Source organism: Balaenoptera musculus, chromosome 6 (assembly GCF_009873245.2).
Source record: "Balaenoptera musculus isolate JJ_BM4_2016_0621 chromosome 6, mBalMus1.pri.v3, whole genome shotgun sequence".
Taxonomy (NCBI): domain Eukaryota; kingdom Metazoa; phylum Chordata; class Mammalia; order Artiodactyla; family Balaenopteridae; genus Balaenoptera; species Balaenoptera musculus.
Window position 1 is genome coordinate 114,491,412 of NC_045790.1, and position 13,108 is coordinate 114,504,519.

Genomic DNA, 13,108 nt, shown 5'->3' on the forward strand with positions numbered 1-13,108 from the left:
TTATTAAGGGAATTAGGGCTTTTTGTGATATGAGTTGCAAGCACTTTTTCCCCCTGAATTTGTTTCTTTTGATTTTGTTTGTGGTTCTTTTTAACCATGCATAACACTTTCATCTTCATTGGGTCATATTTATTTGTCTCCATTTAGGGCTATTTTTAAAAAAAATCTTTTATCAAACTTAGAAAGGCTTTTCCCCTCTCCAAGATTTAAAAAGTAACATGTTATTCTGGTTTATTTTTATGTTTATCCAATGTTATTATTTTGAATAGGTAGTATATTTACATGGTTCAAAACTAAAAATTATACTTCGAGGTATATACTGAGGAGTGTCACTTCTACCTGGTCTCTGCCGGCACTGTTCCCAGCTCCCTGCCCTTTATAGATAACCGTTTTTATTCATTTCTTGTGCCGTCTTTTAGGTATTTTTTTTTAATGTAAATGTAAGTGAATATGGTTATATGTCTTTTCACCCTCCTTTCTTACACAATAGGTAGAATATTATTTGTACTGTTCTGTACTTTGCTTGAAACATGACCCATATATTCCAACTGCATCCCCCTCACTTTTTTTTAACGGTTGCATAGGAACCCTTATTGGATGCACCGCAGTTAATCACCTCGCCCCCACTGATGAGCACTTGGGTTGTTTCCAGTCTTTTGCTCTTACATACAAAGCCTATCAGTCATTCTACATGTGTGTAGCTTTCTCTGCCGTGTACATTCTCAGAAGTGGGTTTGCTGGGTCAGATGCTAAGTGAGTCTGCCTCTGGGTAGATACTGTCTGATCTTCCTTTATGTGGGGTGCTACCCTTTTCTACTTCCTTCAGCAGTGTTTCTCACCCACCCCACTCCACACACACAATTATGGCACTGTAAGGAGAAAAATTAAATTGCATTTAAATTGTCCCTAAAGGGGCTTCCCTGGTGGCGCAGTGGTTAGGAATCTGCCTGCCAATGCAGGGGACACAGGTTCGAGCCCTGGCCCGGGAAGATCCCACATGCCGCGGAGCAACTAAGCCCGTGCGCCACGACTACTGAGCCCGCGCTCTAGAGCCCGCGAGCCACAACTACTGAAGCCCGCGCGCCTAGAGCCCGTGCTCCGCAACAAGAGAAGCCACCGCGATGAGAAGCCCGTGCACCGCAACAAAGAGTAGCCCCCGCTCGCCGCAACTAGAGAAATTCCGCACACAGCAGTGAAGACCCAACACAGCCAAAAGTATATAAATAAATTTATTAAAAAAAGGAAAGAAAGAAAGCTCTACACCAAGGTGTGAGCAGGCGCGGTCGTCTGCACAGTCCCGCCTGGAGAGCATCCAATCATGTTTGGTATTTTCGCCATCGATGGTGAGAAATGGTATCTCGCTGTGGCTTTTTTGTTTGTTTGTATTTAAAACGGCTTCAGGAATAACTGACATACAATAAACTACACATATTTAAAGTGTGCTGTTGGATAAATTTTAACATTTGTGTACATCCATGAAGCCATCACCACAATCAAGATAATGAACAAATCTGCCACCCCCAAAGTTTCCTCTTGCCCTTCGGCAACCTGCCCCACCTTCCCCACCCTTGTCATGCAAGGCAGCCACTTGTCTGCTTTTTGTCCCTCTAGACTAGTTTGCATTTTCTAGAATTTAATATAAAGGGAATTGTACAGTAATGACTCCTTTTCATCTGGCCTCTTATTATTTTGCAACTCCTCCACGCAGATCTGTGTATCCAGTTCATTCTTTCTGCTATTGTGTGGACACACCTCAATTTGTTTATCTATTAATCTGATGATTTGGGGTGTTTTAAATTCTTAGCTATGACAAATAAAGCTGCTGTACCAGTCCCGTCCCAGTCTTTGTACAGACATGATTTCATTTCTCTGGGTCATCTGGTAGGAAATGCCAAACTGTTTTGCAGAGTGGTTGCATAATTCTACGTTCCCGCCACAAGCATATGAGAGTTCCACTTGCTCCACGCCCTCACCATCGTTTGGTGTTAGTCATCTTTTTAATTCTAATAGATATATAATGGTATCTTACTGTGATTTTGTTTTATTTTATTTTTTAAATGAAGATTTCTTTAAAATTTTTTTTAAAATTATTTAAATTTTTATTTATTTATCTTTTAGCTGGCTGTGCCACACGGCTTGTGGGATCTTAGTTCCCCAACCGGGGACTGAATCCTCGCCCTTGGCAGTGAAAACATGGAGTCCTAACCAATGGACCGGCAGGGAATTTCCTCTTACTGTGATTTTAATGTACATTTTCCTAATGACTAATGAAGAACATTTTTCATGAACTGTTTTTCGCCATCTCTACATCTTCTTTAAGGAAGTGAAGGGTGTTCAGATCATATATATATGTATATATATCATATATATATGTATATATATGATATATATGTGTGTATATATACATATGTTTGTTTTCATATAATTGGGTTTTAGATACAGCTCCTTTACCAGATATATGATTTGGAAATTATTTTTTCCAGACCTGACTTGTCTTTTTATTCTCTTAACTGTGTCATTCACAGAGCAGAAGTTATTCATTTTGATCAAGTCCAGCTTTTGAATTTTTTCTTTTATGGATATGGCTTTTGGTTTTGTATCTAAGAAATCTTTGCCTAATCCAAGGCCATAAAAGTTGTATTCTGTTTCCTTCTAAATGTTTTATAGTTTTAGCTGCTATATTTTTGTCTATGACCCATTTCAGTTAATTTTTGTACATGGAACGAAGTTCGTTATTTTGTGTACAGATTGCCAATTGTTCCAGCAGATTTGTTGAAAAGACTGCTTTCTCCACTGAATTGCCCTTGCACTTTGTCAGAAATGAATTGACCACCTGTGTGTATGTGTCTGTTCTGGACTCTATTCTGCTCCGTTGATTGGTTTATCTTAATGAAGTTCACCTGGTCTTGATTATGCTAACTTTCTAATAGGACAGAACTTAAAATTATGTAGTCCTTTGAATTTATTTATATTTTTCAAAGTTATTTCGACTGCTATAAGTCCTTTGCATTCCCGTATGGATTTTAGAAATCAGCTAGTCAATTTCTCCAAAAACCTTGCTGGGATTTTGATTGGAATTATTAATATATTGAATCTGTAAGTTAACTTGGGGAGGTTTGACATCTTAACAATATTAAGTCTCCTGATGTATGATCACGGTAGTACTCACCATTTTAAAAGACTTCCTTAGTGTCTCTCAGCAATGTTTTGTAGTTTTCCCTGCACATGTTTTGCACATTTTTTGGTCAGAATTTTCTGACAAAGTATTTCATATTTTTTATACTATTGTGAATGGGTTGTTTTATTAATTTCCATTTCTGGTTGTTGGTTGTTAGTATAGAAAATAACAATTGATTTTTGTATATTGACCTTGTATCCTGTGGTTTTGCTAAACTCACCAACTGACTTATTAGTTCTAGTAGCTTTTTTATAGATTCCATCAGATTTGCTACATAGATGAACATGTAGACGGGGATAAAGACAGATCTGCTTTTTCCTCTCCAATCTGGATGCATTTCTTTTTCTTTCTTTTTTTTTAAAGCAGCTCTATAGGGGTAAAGTGGACATATAATAAACTGCACATTTATTTAAAGTGCAGAATTTAGTAACTTTTGATATGTATACACCTGCAAAACCATCGCTACAGTCACAAAAATTAATATAGCTATTATTACCCCCAAAGAGTCCTGTGCTCATTTGCAATCCCTCCCTGGCACGCTTACCTACCCACCTCCATCCCCAGGCAGCCACTGTTCTGTTTTCTAGCACTATAGATTAATTTGCATTTTCTAGAATTATATAGAAATGGAATCCTCCATTAAATACTTGCTTTTATCTGGATTATTTCCACCCAGCTTAATTTGTTTTAAACTATGACTATAAGCTTAATTGATGTAATTCTCTCTCAGACACACACGACGGGACAGAACAGACTCTCAAGTATGACAAAAACTTCTTATGCACTTAAAAATCTTGTCCATTTGTTAAATCAAACACAAATTGGACATATCAAATTCCCTTAAACATTTAAAATATAGGACACATAGAGTTTATACAAAATGATACAATGTAACCAAATTCATTGTAAACTTGTATAAGCACATGTTTTTGTTTTGTTTTGTTTTGGTTTGTTTTTTAAAATTTATTTATTTTATTTATTTATTTTTGGCTGCATTGGGTCTTCGTTGCTGTGCACGGGCTTTCTCTAGTTGCGGTGAGCGGAGGCTACTCTTCATTGCGGTGCACGGGCTTCTCATTGCGGTGGCTTCTCTTGTTGCAGAGCACGGGCTCTAGGTGCGCGGGCTTCAGTAGTTGTAGCACGTGGGCTCAGTAGTTGTGGCTCGCAGGCTCTAGAGTGCAGGCTCAGTAGCTGTGGCGCACGGGCTTAGTTGCTCCACGGCATGTGGGATCTTCCCGGACCAGGGTTTGAACCCGTGTTGCCTGCATTGGCAGGCGGATTCTTAACCACTGCGCCACCAGGGAAGTCCTGTTTTGTTTTGTTTTTAATTTTTATTTTTTTATTGACATATAGTTGATTTACAGTGTTGTGTTAGTTTCAGGTGTACAACAAAGTGATTCAGTTATACATATATATATTCTTTTTCAGATTCTTTTCCCTTATAGGTTATTATATAATATTGAGTATAGTTCTCTGTGCTATACAGTCGGTCCTTGTTACTTATGTATTTTATATATAGTAGTGTGTATACGTTACCCAAACTCCTAATTTATCCCTCTCCCACCCCTTTCCCCTATGTCTGTTTGTGTGTCTATTTCTGTTCATTTGTATAATTTTTTTTTAAGATTCCACATATAAGTGATATCATGTGATATTTGTCTTTCTCTGTTTGCCTCACTTCACTTAGTATGATAATCTCTAGGTCCATCCATGTTGGTGCAAATGGCATTATTTCATTCTTTTATGGCTGAGTGATATTCCATTGTATATAAGTACCACATCTTCTTTATCCATTCATCTGTCGATGGACATTTAGGTTGCTTCCGTGTCTTGCCTATTATAGATAGAAGCACATGTTTTTGGATACATCCCTGAGTTTATACATCCCTGGGATTTCACATTTTCATACCCAGTCAGAGGAAACTGAGGTATATGCCCTTACCAAATGAAATTCTTTGGTAAATGTTTCTGGGCTGCACCCAGATGTACATAGTTTTCTTAGTCCAACACTCGGGAGCCCCTCGTATTTGTGATCAACGAGATTCTGGCTGCTGGGACATCAGACTTGGGCCTCCGAGACCCAGCGGTGCAGTGGCTATGGGGTGGGGGGTTCTTTATCAAGGGTGGAGCTTGTTAAACCCACAGCCTTCAGCTAAGATTTTACTAACGCATATGATACAGCTTCCTTCAAACGTGCATGTCCCCCGGAAGTGTAGCGTCCCTGCAGTGGTCTCCCAGGCCTTACATTTTTGGTGCGTGGAACTCTGGGGTGAGCCCCTACAGCATCAGGGCTTCGGGTGTTTATGGGGGTTGGAATCCCCTCGGCAAGCTTTGTCTCTCACGGTCCTTCCGTGCCTCGTCTCCCACCCTGCTGGTCTGTTCATGGCCACGGTCCATCGCACCCGCTCCTTTGCAGCGTACGAGTGGTCCTGGCCCCCCGGGGGCCTGCCAACAAGCAGGGGCACCCAGACAGGTGCCCAGGAGCTGCAGGGCGAGGCTCAATGGGATTATGCTTCCAGGAGAGGTTCAATCACCCACCTTCCCTGTGAGCGCACAAGAGGGAGAGGGCTTCCGGCTGGAGCCGACAGGAGGCTGTTCCTGGCCAGTGCCCAATTCTGGTCTCAACAAGGTGATTTGGGGACCAGGTAAACTAGCCCCAAGTGACCTAGGCTTCCTCTCCACAGAATTCTGGGGAAAGAGCAGCAAGTTCTGGCTTTGCCTCATCCTGCTCTTCGCTGTACTTCTGGGCTTCTATAGGTAAGGAGGATGGTGACAGCCCTGGGGCCCTATGGCAGGTGAGGATTTATGACTTACGTGACTTAACCTACTTACGACTTACTTACGTTAACTGAATGAGACCAGCTAGATTTTTCCCCCTGTAACAGTGATCCCAGAGAAGCTGTGAATGACATTGTAATTCCCATCTTGCAGATACTCCTTGCTTCATGTCACAACACTTGACAGGGGCAGGGCTGAGATGCAGGTTCCCAGTCAGCACTTGGCTCTCCTCTGGGGTGATTAACAGGTGGTTTTGGTTTGTTTGTTTGTTTGTTTTCTTTTTTTGGCTTGCGGGATCTTAGTTCCCCGACCAGGGATCGAACCCACATCCTAGGCAGTGAAAGCGGAGTCCTAACCCCTGGACCGCCAGGGAATTCCCACCAGGTGTTAATATAACTGTAGGTGACAGGTTCACCTGGGGGTGAGTGTAAACATGACTGAGGTTTGGAGGGCTTCAAAAGGCAGCGATTTATAGCCTTTTAGAAATGTCAATTACGTCATCATATGGGATTCACATCATACTTTAAATACATTTATTGGGAACAGATGACATGTTTTTACTGAATTTTATTACTCTTGTTTATGTTTTAAAACAAACTTGGTAGCTGTAGACATTCCCTTAAAAGAATCTAGTCGATACTTTTTCAGTTCTTATTCCACAAGAGGGTGAAATTGCCCCTAGACTCAACTTTGCAATGGGTGCTGAATGTTTATATAATACTGCAGAGCGCAGACGCATACTTATTTAGTTGTTAGCTGTAGAGCTATACACATTTTCACTGGTGACTTTTGCAAAGAAATTTGTTAGAAAGAGCTTCCATTTATTGGGTGTTTATTCTGTGCTAGGCACAGCTCGGGGAGCGGGGGGAGCTGGAAAGGCTGCAGTTCCCTCTCTGCTCTGACTTAACTAGGGAGCTGCTGATCGTGTGAGCCTCATAGGGAGCTGCTGATCGTGTGAGCCTCATAGGGAGCTGCTGATCGTGTGAGCCTCAGCGCCCCTCTGGTCCCTCAGCGTTCGGCTTTTAGTGCTCTGTGTGGCAGGGCTGTTGTAAAACAGAAAGGAGGCATGGCTCTCGACTTTAGAGTGTACGCAGATCACTCAGAGAACCTGTTAAAAACAGAGATTTCTACACACACACACACACACACGCACACCCCTCCCAGCTGCTCAGGGCTGGATTCAGGGAGTCTGGAATTGCATCTAAAAATAACTCCTTGGATGATTCTGAGGCAGGGGTCCCAGATCCACAGAGAGGAAGGCCGTGAACACTTACAAGCTATTAGGTATGGGGAGGTTGGGTTAAAATAGGGTGTCTGGTGGTGGGGCCAGCAGGGCAGCGCCTGGGGGGGTCTGCCTGTGCAGCCCATTCTCTCCTCCCACCCGAGTGAGATGTCCCACTGGCTCTGCTCTGCTCGGGCCCCACGTCTATTTTCCCAGGAGCCAGAGAACAAAAAGTCAGAAAGCTGTGTTGAAGTCTCAGCCTCAAAACACAGCCTGTCTGCTCTCCTCTGCCACGTAAGGACTCAGCTCCGCACTCCTTTTTGTCCCCCAGCAATGTTTTCAGCCTGATCTCCACTTGGCAGAGAGAAGAGTCTCAAAGGTAATGCACGGGTCTTTGGAGTCAAGGTGGTTCCTTCTAGAAAGACCTAGAACAGAAATAAAAATACGAGGATGTATTGAATTGGAGGTCGTTATAACCAAAGAGGCACTCAGTTCCCGGCTGATTCCAAGTTCCTCTCTCTACCACGTTTTCTCAAACCCTAAAAAAGAACAGAGGCAGAATCCTCATTGCTGTTGGAAAGGACACGTTTACAGGCTGAGGATTGGGGACGAATAGTGACCGGTGTTGATTCCCTGTGGCCCACCCGTGATGGGGTGCCCCCCGACCCCATTAGCACCCAGATAGGTAAAGTCTCATTTTCCTCCCAGAGCTAATTCCTCTGGGGTCATCAATCTCCGGCTGACTGAGAACAGATAAGGTGAGAGCTCCTAACCAGTGCCGGTCATGAGCCCGCAGGGCAGGACCTCAGAACCAAGTCCGGTCCAGCTCCCTCCTCTGTTCAGCACTTGGGGGCCCAGCAAATGCTTGCTGGACAGAAGGGTGGATGAGCTGACGGGACTTAACTCCCTCAGCAGCCCTGAGGTCCACCACCTGCAGGGCCAACAGGAGAGTCTGCCATTTAGGTAATGACTTTCGCCTCCTTTCATCCACAAAAGTTGCCATTCCTGAGCCTCGCCCAGAAGCGAACATTTTTGCTTGGTTTTCAGGCGCCACGAAGCTTCTTCGGTGGTGCGGATCAGGATTGGTGCGGGAAGGCAGGGCTGGGGGAGAGGTAGCGGCTGGGGAGGGGGCGGGGCTGGGGAGAGGTAGCGGCTGGGGAGGGGGCGGGGCTGGGGAGGGGGCGGGGCTGGCAGAGGGGGCGGGGCTGGGGTGGGGGCAGGGCTGGTGGGGGAGGGCGGGGCTGGAGAGAGGGCGGGGCTGGAGAGAGGGAGAGGCTGGCAGGGAGGGCAGGGCTGGTGGAAGTGGATTCGAACCTAGCCTTTGCCTGGTTAGCCCCCTCTCCTCTTAAGGGGGCACTTTCTTAGCAAGATGCTACTTTTGAAGGAATGGCTGAGAACCTTTCCTCTCTGCAGCCAGGATACACACAGCGTGGTTCTGCAGCGGATGCAGCCGGAGAAAAAGGAGTCCAGGTAGGGCGGGAGCTGGGCTCCCAGGGGTGAGGGGGGCATTGCCAGAGCTTCCTTTGGGATTCCAGGGCCAACCTGGGCAGCCATGGCTCCTGCTCCTTCCCCCCAGAGCGGGGCTCTCCCCAGGCCAGTTTGTCACCATCGGGCGTGGAATCCCTTTGGGCAGAGCTGAGTGGCACCAAACTCCCAGACAGGGTCAGCGTGTCCAAGGTTTCTTTGCCCTGCTTCTCGCCCCTGGTCCTCTCACCTGGCCACACGGCCCAAGCTTTGCAGCCATGGGGAGCTTTCCTTAGTAGGGGCTGTGGCGTGATGGCCCTCGGGGGGTCCTGGCCGGTCTGGCACGGCAGTGCTTCTCCCAGCACCCTGTCCCCAGCTCTAAGCACTCTGTTTTCCTCCCTCAGTGAACGTGACTGTCACCTGGACACCTGCAGGATACCTGAAGTACCCAGGTATCAGAGATCTCATCTTTGGGCTGTTTCTGTGCCTAGTTCCAAGCAAGTCACCACGTGTCTCCCTCCTCCATACTCCTCCCTCACCCCCCACCCCCCGCACCTCACAGAGCCTGATTTGTGAGATTTGTCACGGGGGAAGAAGCAAGGGAAGTGGGGAAGGAGGGTAATACGGGGCAAAAAAGAACGGGAGCAGGCGTTCGATGATGGGAGTCACAGGTGAGTTCCACGTGCCCTCGGGTCTCATGGCTGCCCCAGCCCAGCTGTCTTACATGGGGTAGACTTAGCCACAGTTCCTCAGCCCTCAGCTCTGTTGAAAACTGACAGTGTGGCAGGGAGGGCATGGGGGGCAAACGAGGCAGCACGGAAGGAGTGGGGCGGGGGGTGAGGAGGCTCCAGGCGGAACACACGGGGTGGACGGCGTGGATGGGGTGGGTGCGGGCCAGCCCTGGGCTTCCCACCCCTGAACAAAGCAGGACACGAAGACCTTAGTCGTGATGAGTTAGACCCCAGGAAGGACTTACAGTGCCCAAGGAGAGAAGAGAGAGACATGGGTGGGTCTCTAACCTCAGCAATATCATAGAACAGTTAGGGAAGATCCTCCTTTCCTTTCCTCATATCTCAGCCCCATCAGTTTATCCCTGGGGAAGTGCGTGGCCTCCCCAGGGCCGGGTGGGCGCAGCTGGATGAAGGAAGGAAGGAAGGGAGGAAGGAAGTCCCTGTGGCTGAATGCCACCTCCTGGCAGGGCTGGCACACTGAACCGGCAGGAGGCCCCTCGCAGCCGTGGGCATCTATGATGCCTTTTCTCACATGCGCGTCTTGCCCGCAGGTTGGTTTACCCCAAGGCCCAGCTCCTCAAGCCCACGTGAGTAGACGAGTTCCTGCCATGGCTGCAGCCAGTGGGTTCCCTGCCACCACGTACCTCATGTTTCCTCTTCACTTGCTCCTCTCCCTGGTTCAGTCTTTCTTTCGCCTTTTTCCTTTTCTTTCTTTCTTTCCGTGCTATAGGAGGCTGGGTTCATTTTTAATGGGTTTGGTACAAGTTGAAGGAGCGATGGAAGAGGCCTCTAATTCTTGGTCATTAGGAGCTGTGTGGAGGTCCATACCAGGCACAGAACCTTCTCTTGTTTCTTCTTGGGGAAGGATGGCAGGGGTCTGGGCTGGGTTATCCCTGAGGTCTTTCCATGGGTGTAAATATCTGAGGAACGATGGTTCCAAACTCACCTCCACACGCAAGCGCCTGTCTCCAAATCCAAGTCTCCTTAGCCTGTGCCTGTACCTCCTGCTTCCACTGCCAGAGAGAGTGCTGGCAGCCCTTTTCTGAGGCACTAGACCCCAGAGCTTCGGGGCAGGAAGTCTCCCAGAGACCACTTTGATCAGCCCTCATTTTATGAGCAGGGAAACTGAGGTTCAGAGAAGTGAAGGAAGTTGCCTGAGGCCCTACGGCTGGTGAGGGGCAGGTCGGGATGCAAGCTGGGTGGTTTCTGTCATGTCATGCCACATCCCTGCCAGGAGAGCTGAAAATGCTCGCTGTCATTGCTGAAACCCATGCCCACCCCTCCTTGAGTTTCTAGAGCTGCCAGCCACGTGCGGCCGTGAACACTAGAAGCAGGACTGCTCTAGAATGAGATGTGCTGTAGGTGTGAAGTGCACAGTGGACTTCAAACACTTAGTACTCGAATAATGTACTAGGAGTTTGGAATTAACATGTACACACTACTATATAGTAAAATAGGTAAACAACAAGGACCCGGTGTATAGCACAGGGAACTATACTCAATATCTTGTAATAACCTATATGGGAAAAGAACCTGAAAAAGAATACATACATGTGTAACTGAATCACTTTGCTGTACACTTGAAACCAACACAACATTGTAAATTAACTATACTTCAATAAAAATATCAGTTACTTATTGAAATGATAATATTTTGGATATATTGGGTTAAAAAAAGTATTGATATATCAAATGACCTGTAATTTTACCTGGTTCCTTTTACTTTTCTGTGGCTCCTAGACCATTTCTAGTTACGTATGTTTCTGTGGGCCAGCACGGATCTGGAGCGACAAGTTGGCATGAGCTTTTTTGGTGGGTCCTGGTGGTGTGATGAACGAGTGAATGAACACTCGTGAAATAAGAGTAGGGGGAGAGGTGAGAGGCGTCTGTGCCGCTGGAAGATGGAGAAGGGGCAGAGAACGCAGGGCCCCTGAGAGAGGCGGGGCCTTGAAACTCAGCTTTGTCCCTGAAAGAGAACTCGCGATGTCTCTACTCACAGCAAGCGTGTGGGTTTTCCCCACCAAGTGATTCTGACACTCCCCGCAGTTAGCACAGACCCCCACAGGGGGAGGGCTCAGCCCCAGGGCCCCTACTTCACACACCTGTCACAAGGCCAGGTTGTCACCCGTGCTTCCGACCGACGGGCTGTAAATCATTTCTCACCACCCGCTCCTTGGGTTTGATGATTTGCTGGAATGCTCCCAGAACTCAAGAAAACAGTTTACTTAACTAGATTCTTGGCTTGTTGTAAAGGATGCAGGTCAGGGACAGTCAGATGAAGAGGTAAATAGGGCCAGGAGTGGGGGAGGGAGCGAGGCTTCCACGCCCTCCCCGGGAACATCTCCCTCCCAGCACCTCTATGTTCTCACCGACCCGGAAGCCCTCAGAACCCCACAGTTTAGGGACTTTTATGGAGGTTTCATCATGCTGGCATGATGGAGTATTAACTCATTCTCCAGCCCCTCTCCCTTCCCTGGAGGATGGGATACGAGGCTGAAAGTTCCAAGTTTCTAATCCTGGCTTGGTCTTTCTGGTGACCAGCCCCCATCCTGAACTACCCACGAGCCCACCCAGAGTCACCTCTTTAGAACAAAAGACACCTCCTACGACCCCGGAAATCCAAAGGGTCTTAGAAGCTCTGTGTCAGGTAAGGGGAGGGGAGGGAGTGGCAAATACATATTTCTTATTATGGCCAAGTACCCACGTGGTGGGAGAGGGCTTAGTGCTTGCCCTCACTGAGACTCTTCTCCTCCTGGAAACAGGGCTAGGAGCCCTCATAGAAGGAGTGTCCTATGGGATCCAGCACGTGGCTGGTACTCAGGAGCTACTCTAAGCTAGGGCAGTGAAGGGATGGGAGTGTTGAGTCTCGGTGCTGAGCTTATGGTGCCAAGAGCCCTGGGTTGGGAGTCTGGAGTCCTGTCTGCTCCCAGCTCTGTGGCTCACAGACTGTGCAACTTTGGACAAATCCTTCTCCGTGGCCCACATCCCCATGCCCTGCTCTCACACACTGTGACTCATTTCCCCAGGAGAGTGGATGTGCTGGTCATGACTCCCTGGTTTGCGCCCATCATCTGGGATGGGACCTTTGACTCTGCCATCTTGGATGCACAGTTCAGAAACATCACCGTTGGGCTGACCGTGTTTGCCATCAAAAAGTAAGTGAAGAATGCTCGCCCAGGGTAAACCAGGAATCCGGCCCGAGCTGCAGGGGGAGGGGGGCACTCCTCTCTCGGTGTCTCTCTTTTCCAGGATGAGGTACTCAGCTCACAGGGTGGGTGGGGGTGTGGAGGCATGTGTGGCTTTGGGTGTAGGTGAACTTGGTGGGATCTTCAGGGCATCACTGGGCAGACCGCTGCTCAAAATAGCAGCCCCACACCTGCGAGTCATCTGTTCCTGAGGTCACTGTGTCAGACTTTCAGAGATGGGCAGCTGACATTCACCACTTCCACGTACCAGCCGTTGTGCCAGGGGCTTAACCGCACCACAGCTCATACATGTGTGCTCCATTACCCCAATCTATTACCCAGGGAGGCCGACTGTTTGCAAATATTTTCTCCCATCCTGTAGGTTGCCTTCTCATTTTGTTGATTATTTTTTTTTTGCTGTGCAGAAGCTTTTCAGTTTGCTGTAGTCTCACTTGTTTATTTTTTGTTGCTCGTGCTTTGGTGGCATATCCAATAAATCATTGCAAAGATCAATGTGCAGGAGCTTTCCCCCTGTTTTCTACTAGGAATT

General features: G+C 47.2%; 1 protein-coding gene across 6 annotated transcripts in view; it reads left to right on the top strand.

The window, feature by feature from the left end:
- ABO (ABO, alpha 1-3-N-acetylgalactosaminyltransferase and alpha 1-3-galactosyltransferase) overlaps positions 1-13,108 on the top strand; it is a 31,001-nt gene that overhangs the window by 5,685 nt on the left and 12,208 nt on the right. For 3 of the 6 annotated variants that reach the window (XR_005020438.1, XR_005020439.1, XM_036856728.1), the window contains exons 2-7: positions 5,863-5,935; positions 7,510-7,557; positions 8,592-8,648; positions 9,047-9,094; positions 9,925-9,960; positions 12,400-12,528. Coding sequence is in view for 4 of the 6 variants with exons in the window: in XM_036856728.1 (XP_036712623.1) it covers positions 5,863-5,935; positions 7,510-7,557; positions 8,592-8,648; positions 9,047-9,094; positions 9,925-9,960; positions 12,400-12,528 (391 nt within the window). In the remaining 2 variants the exon portion in view is untranslated. Of the gene's footprint in view, positions 1-5,862; positions 5,974-7,509; positions 7,558-8,225; positions 8,264-8,511; positions 8,649-9,046; positions 9,095-9,924; positions 9,961-12,399; positions 12,529-13,108 lie in introns of all 6 variants that reach the window. The other 3 variants (XM_036856732.1, XM_036856730.1, XM_036856729.1) reach the window with 3 other exon arrangements.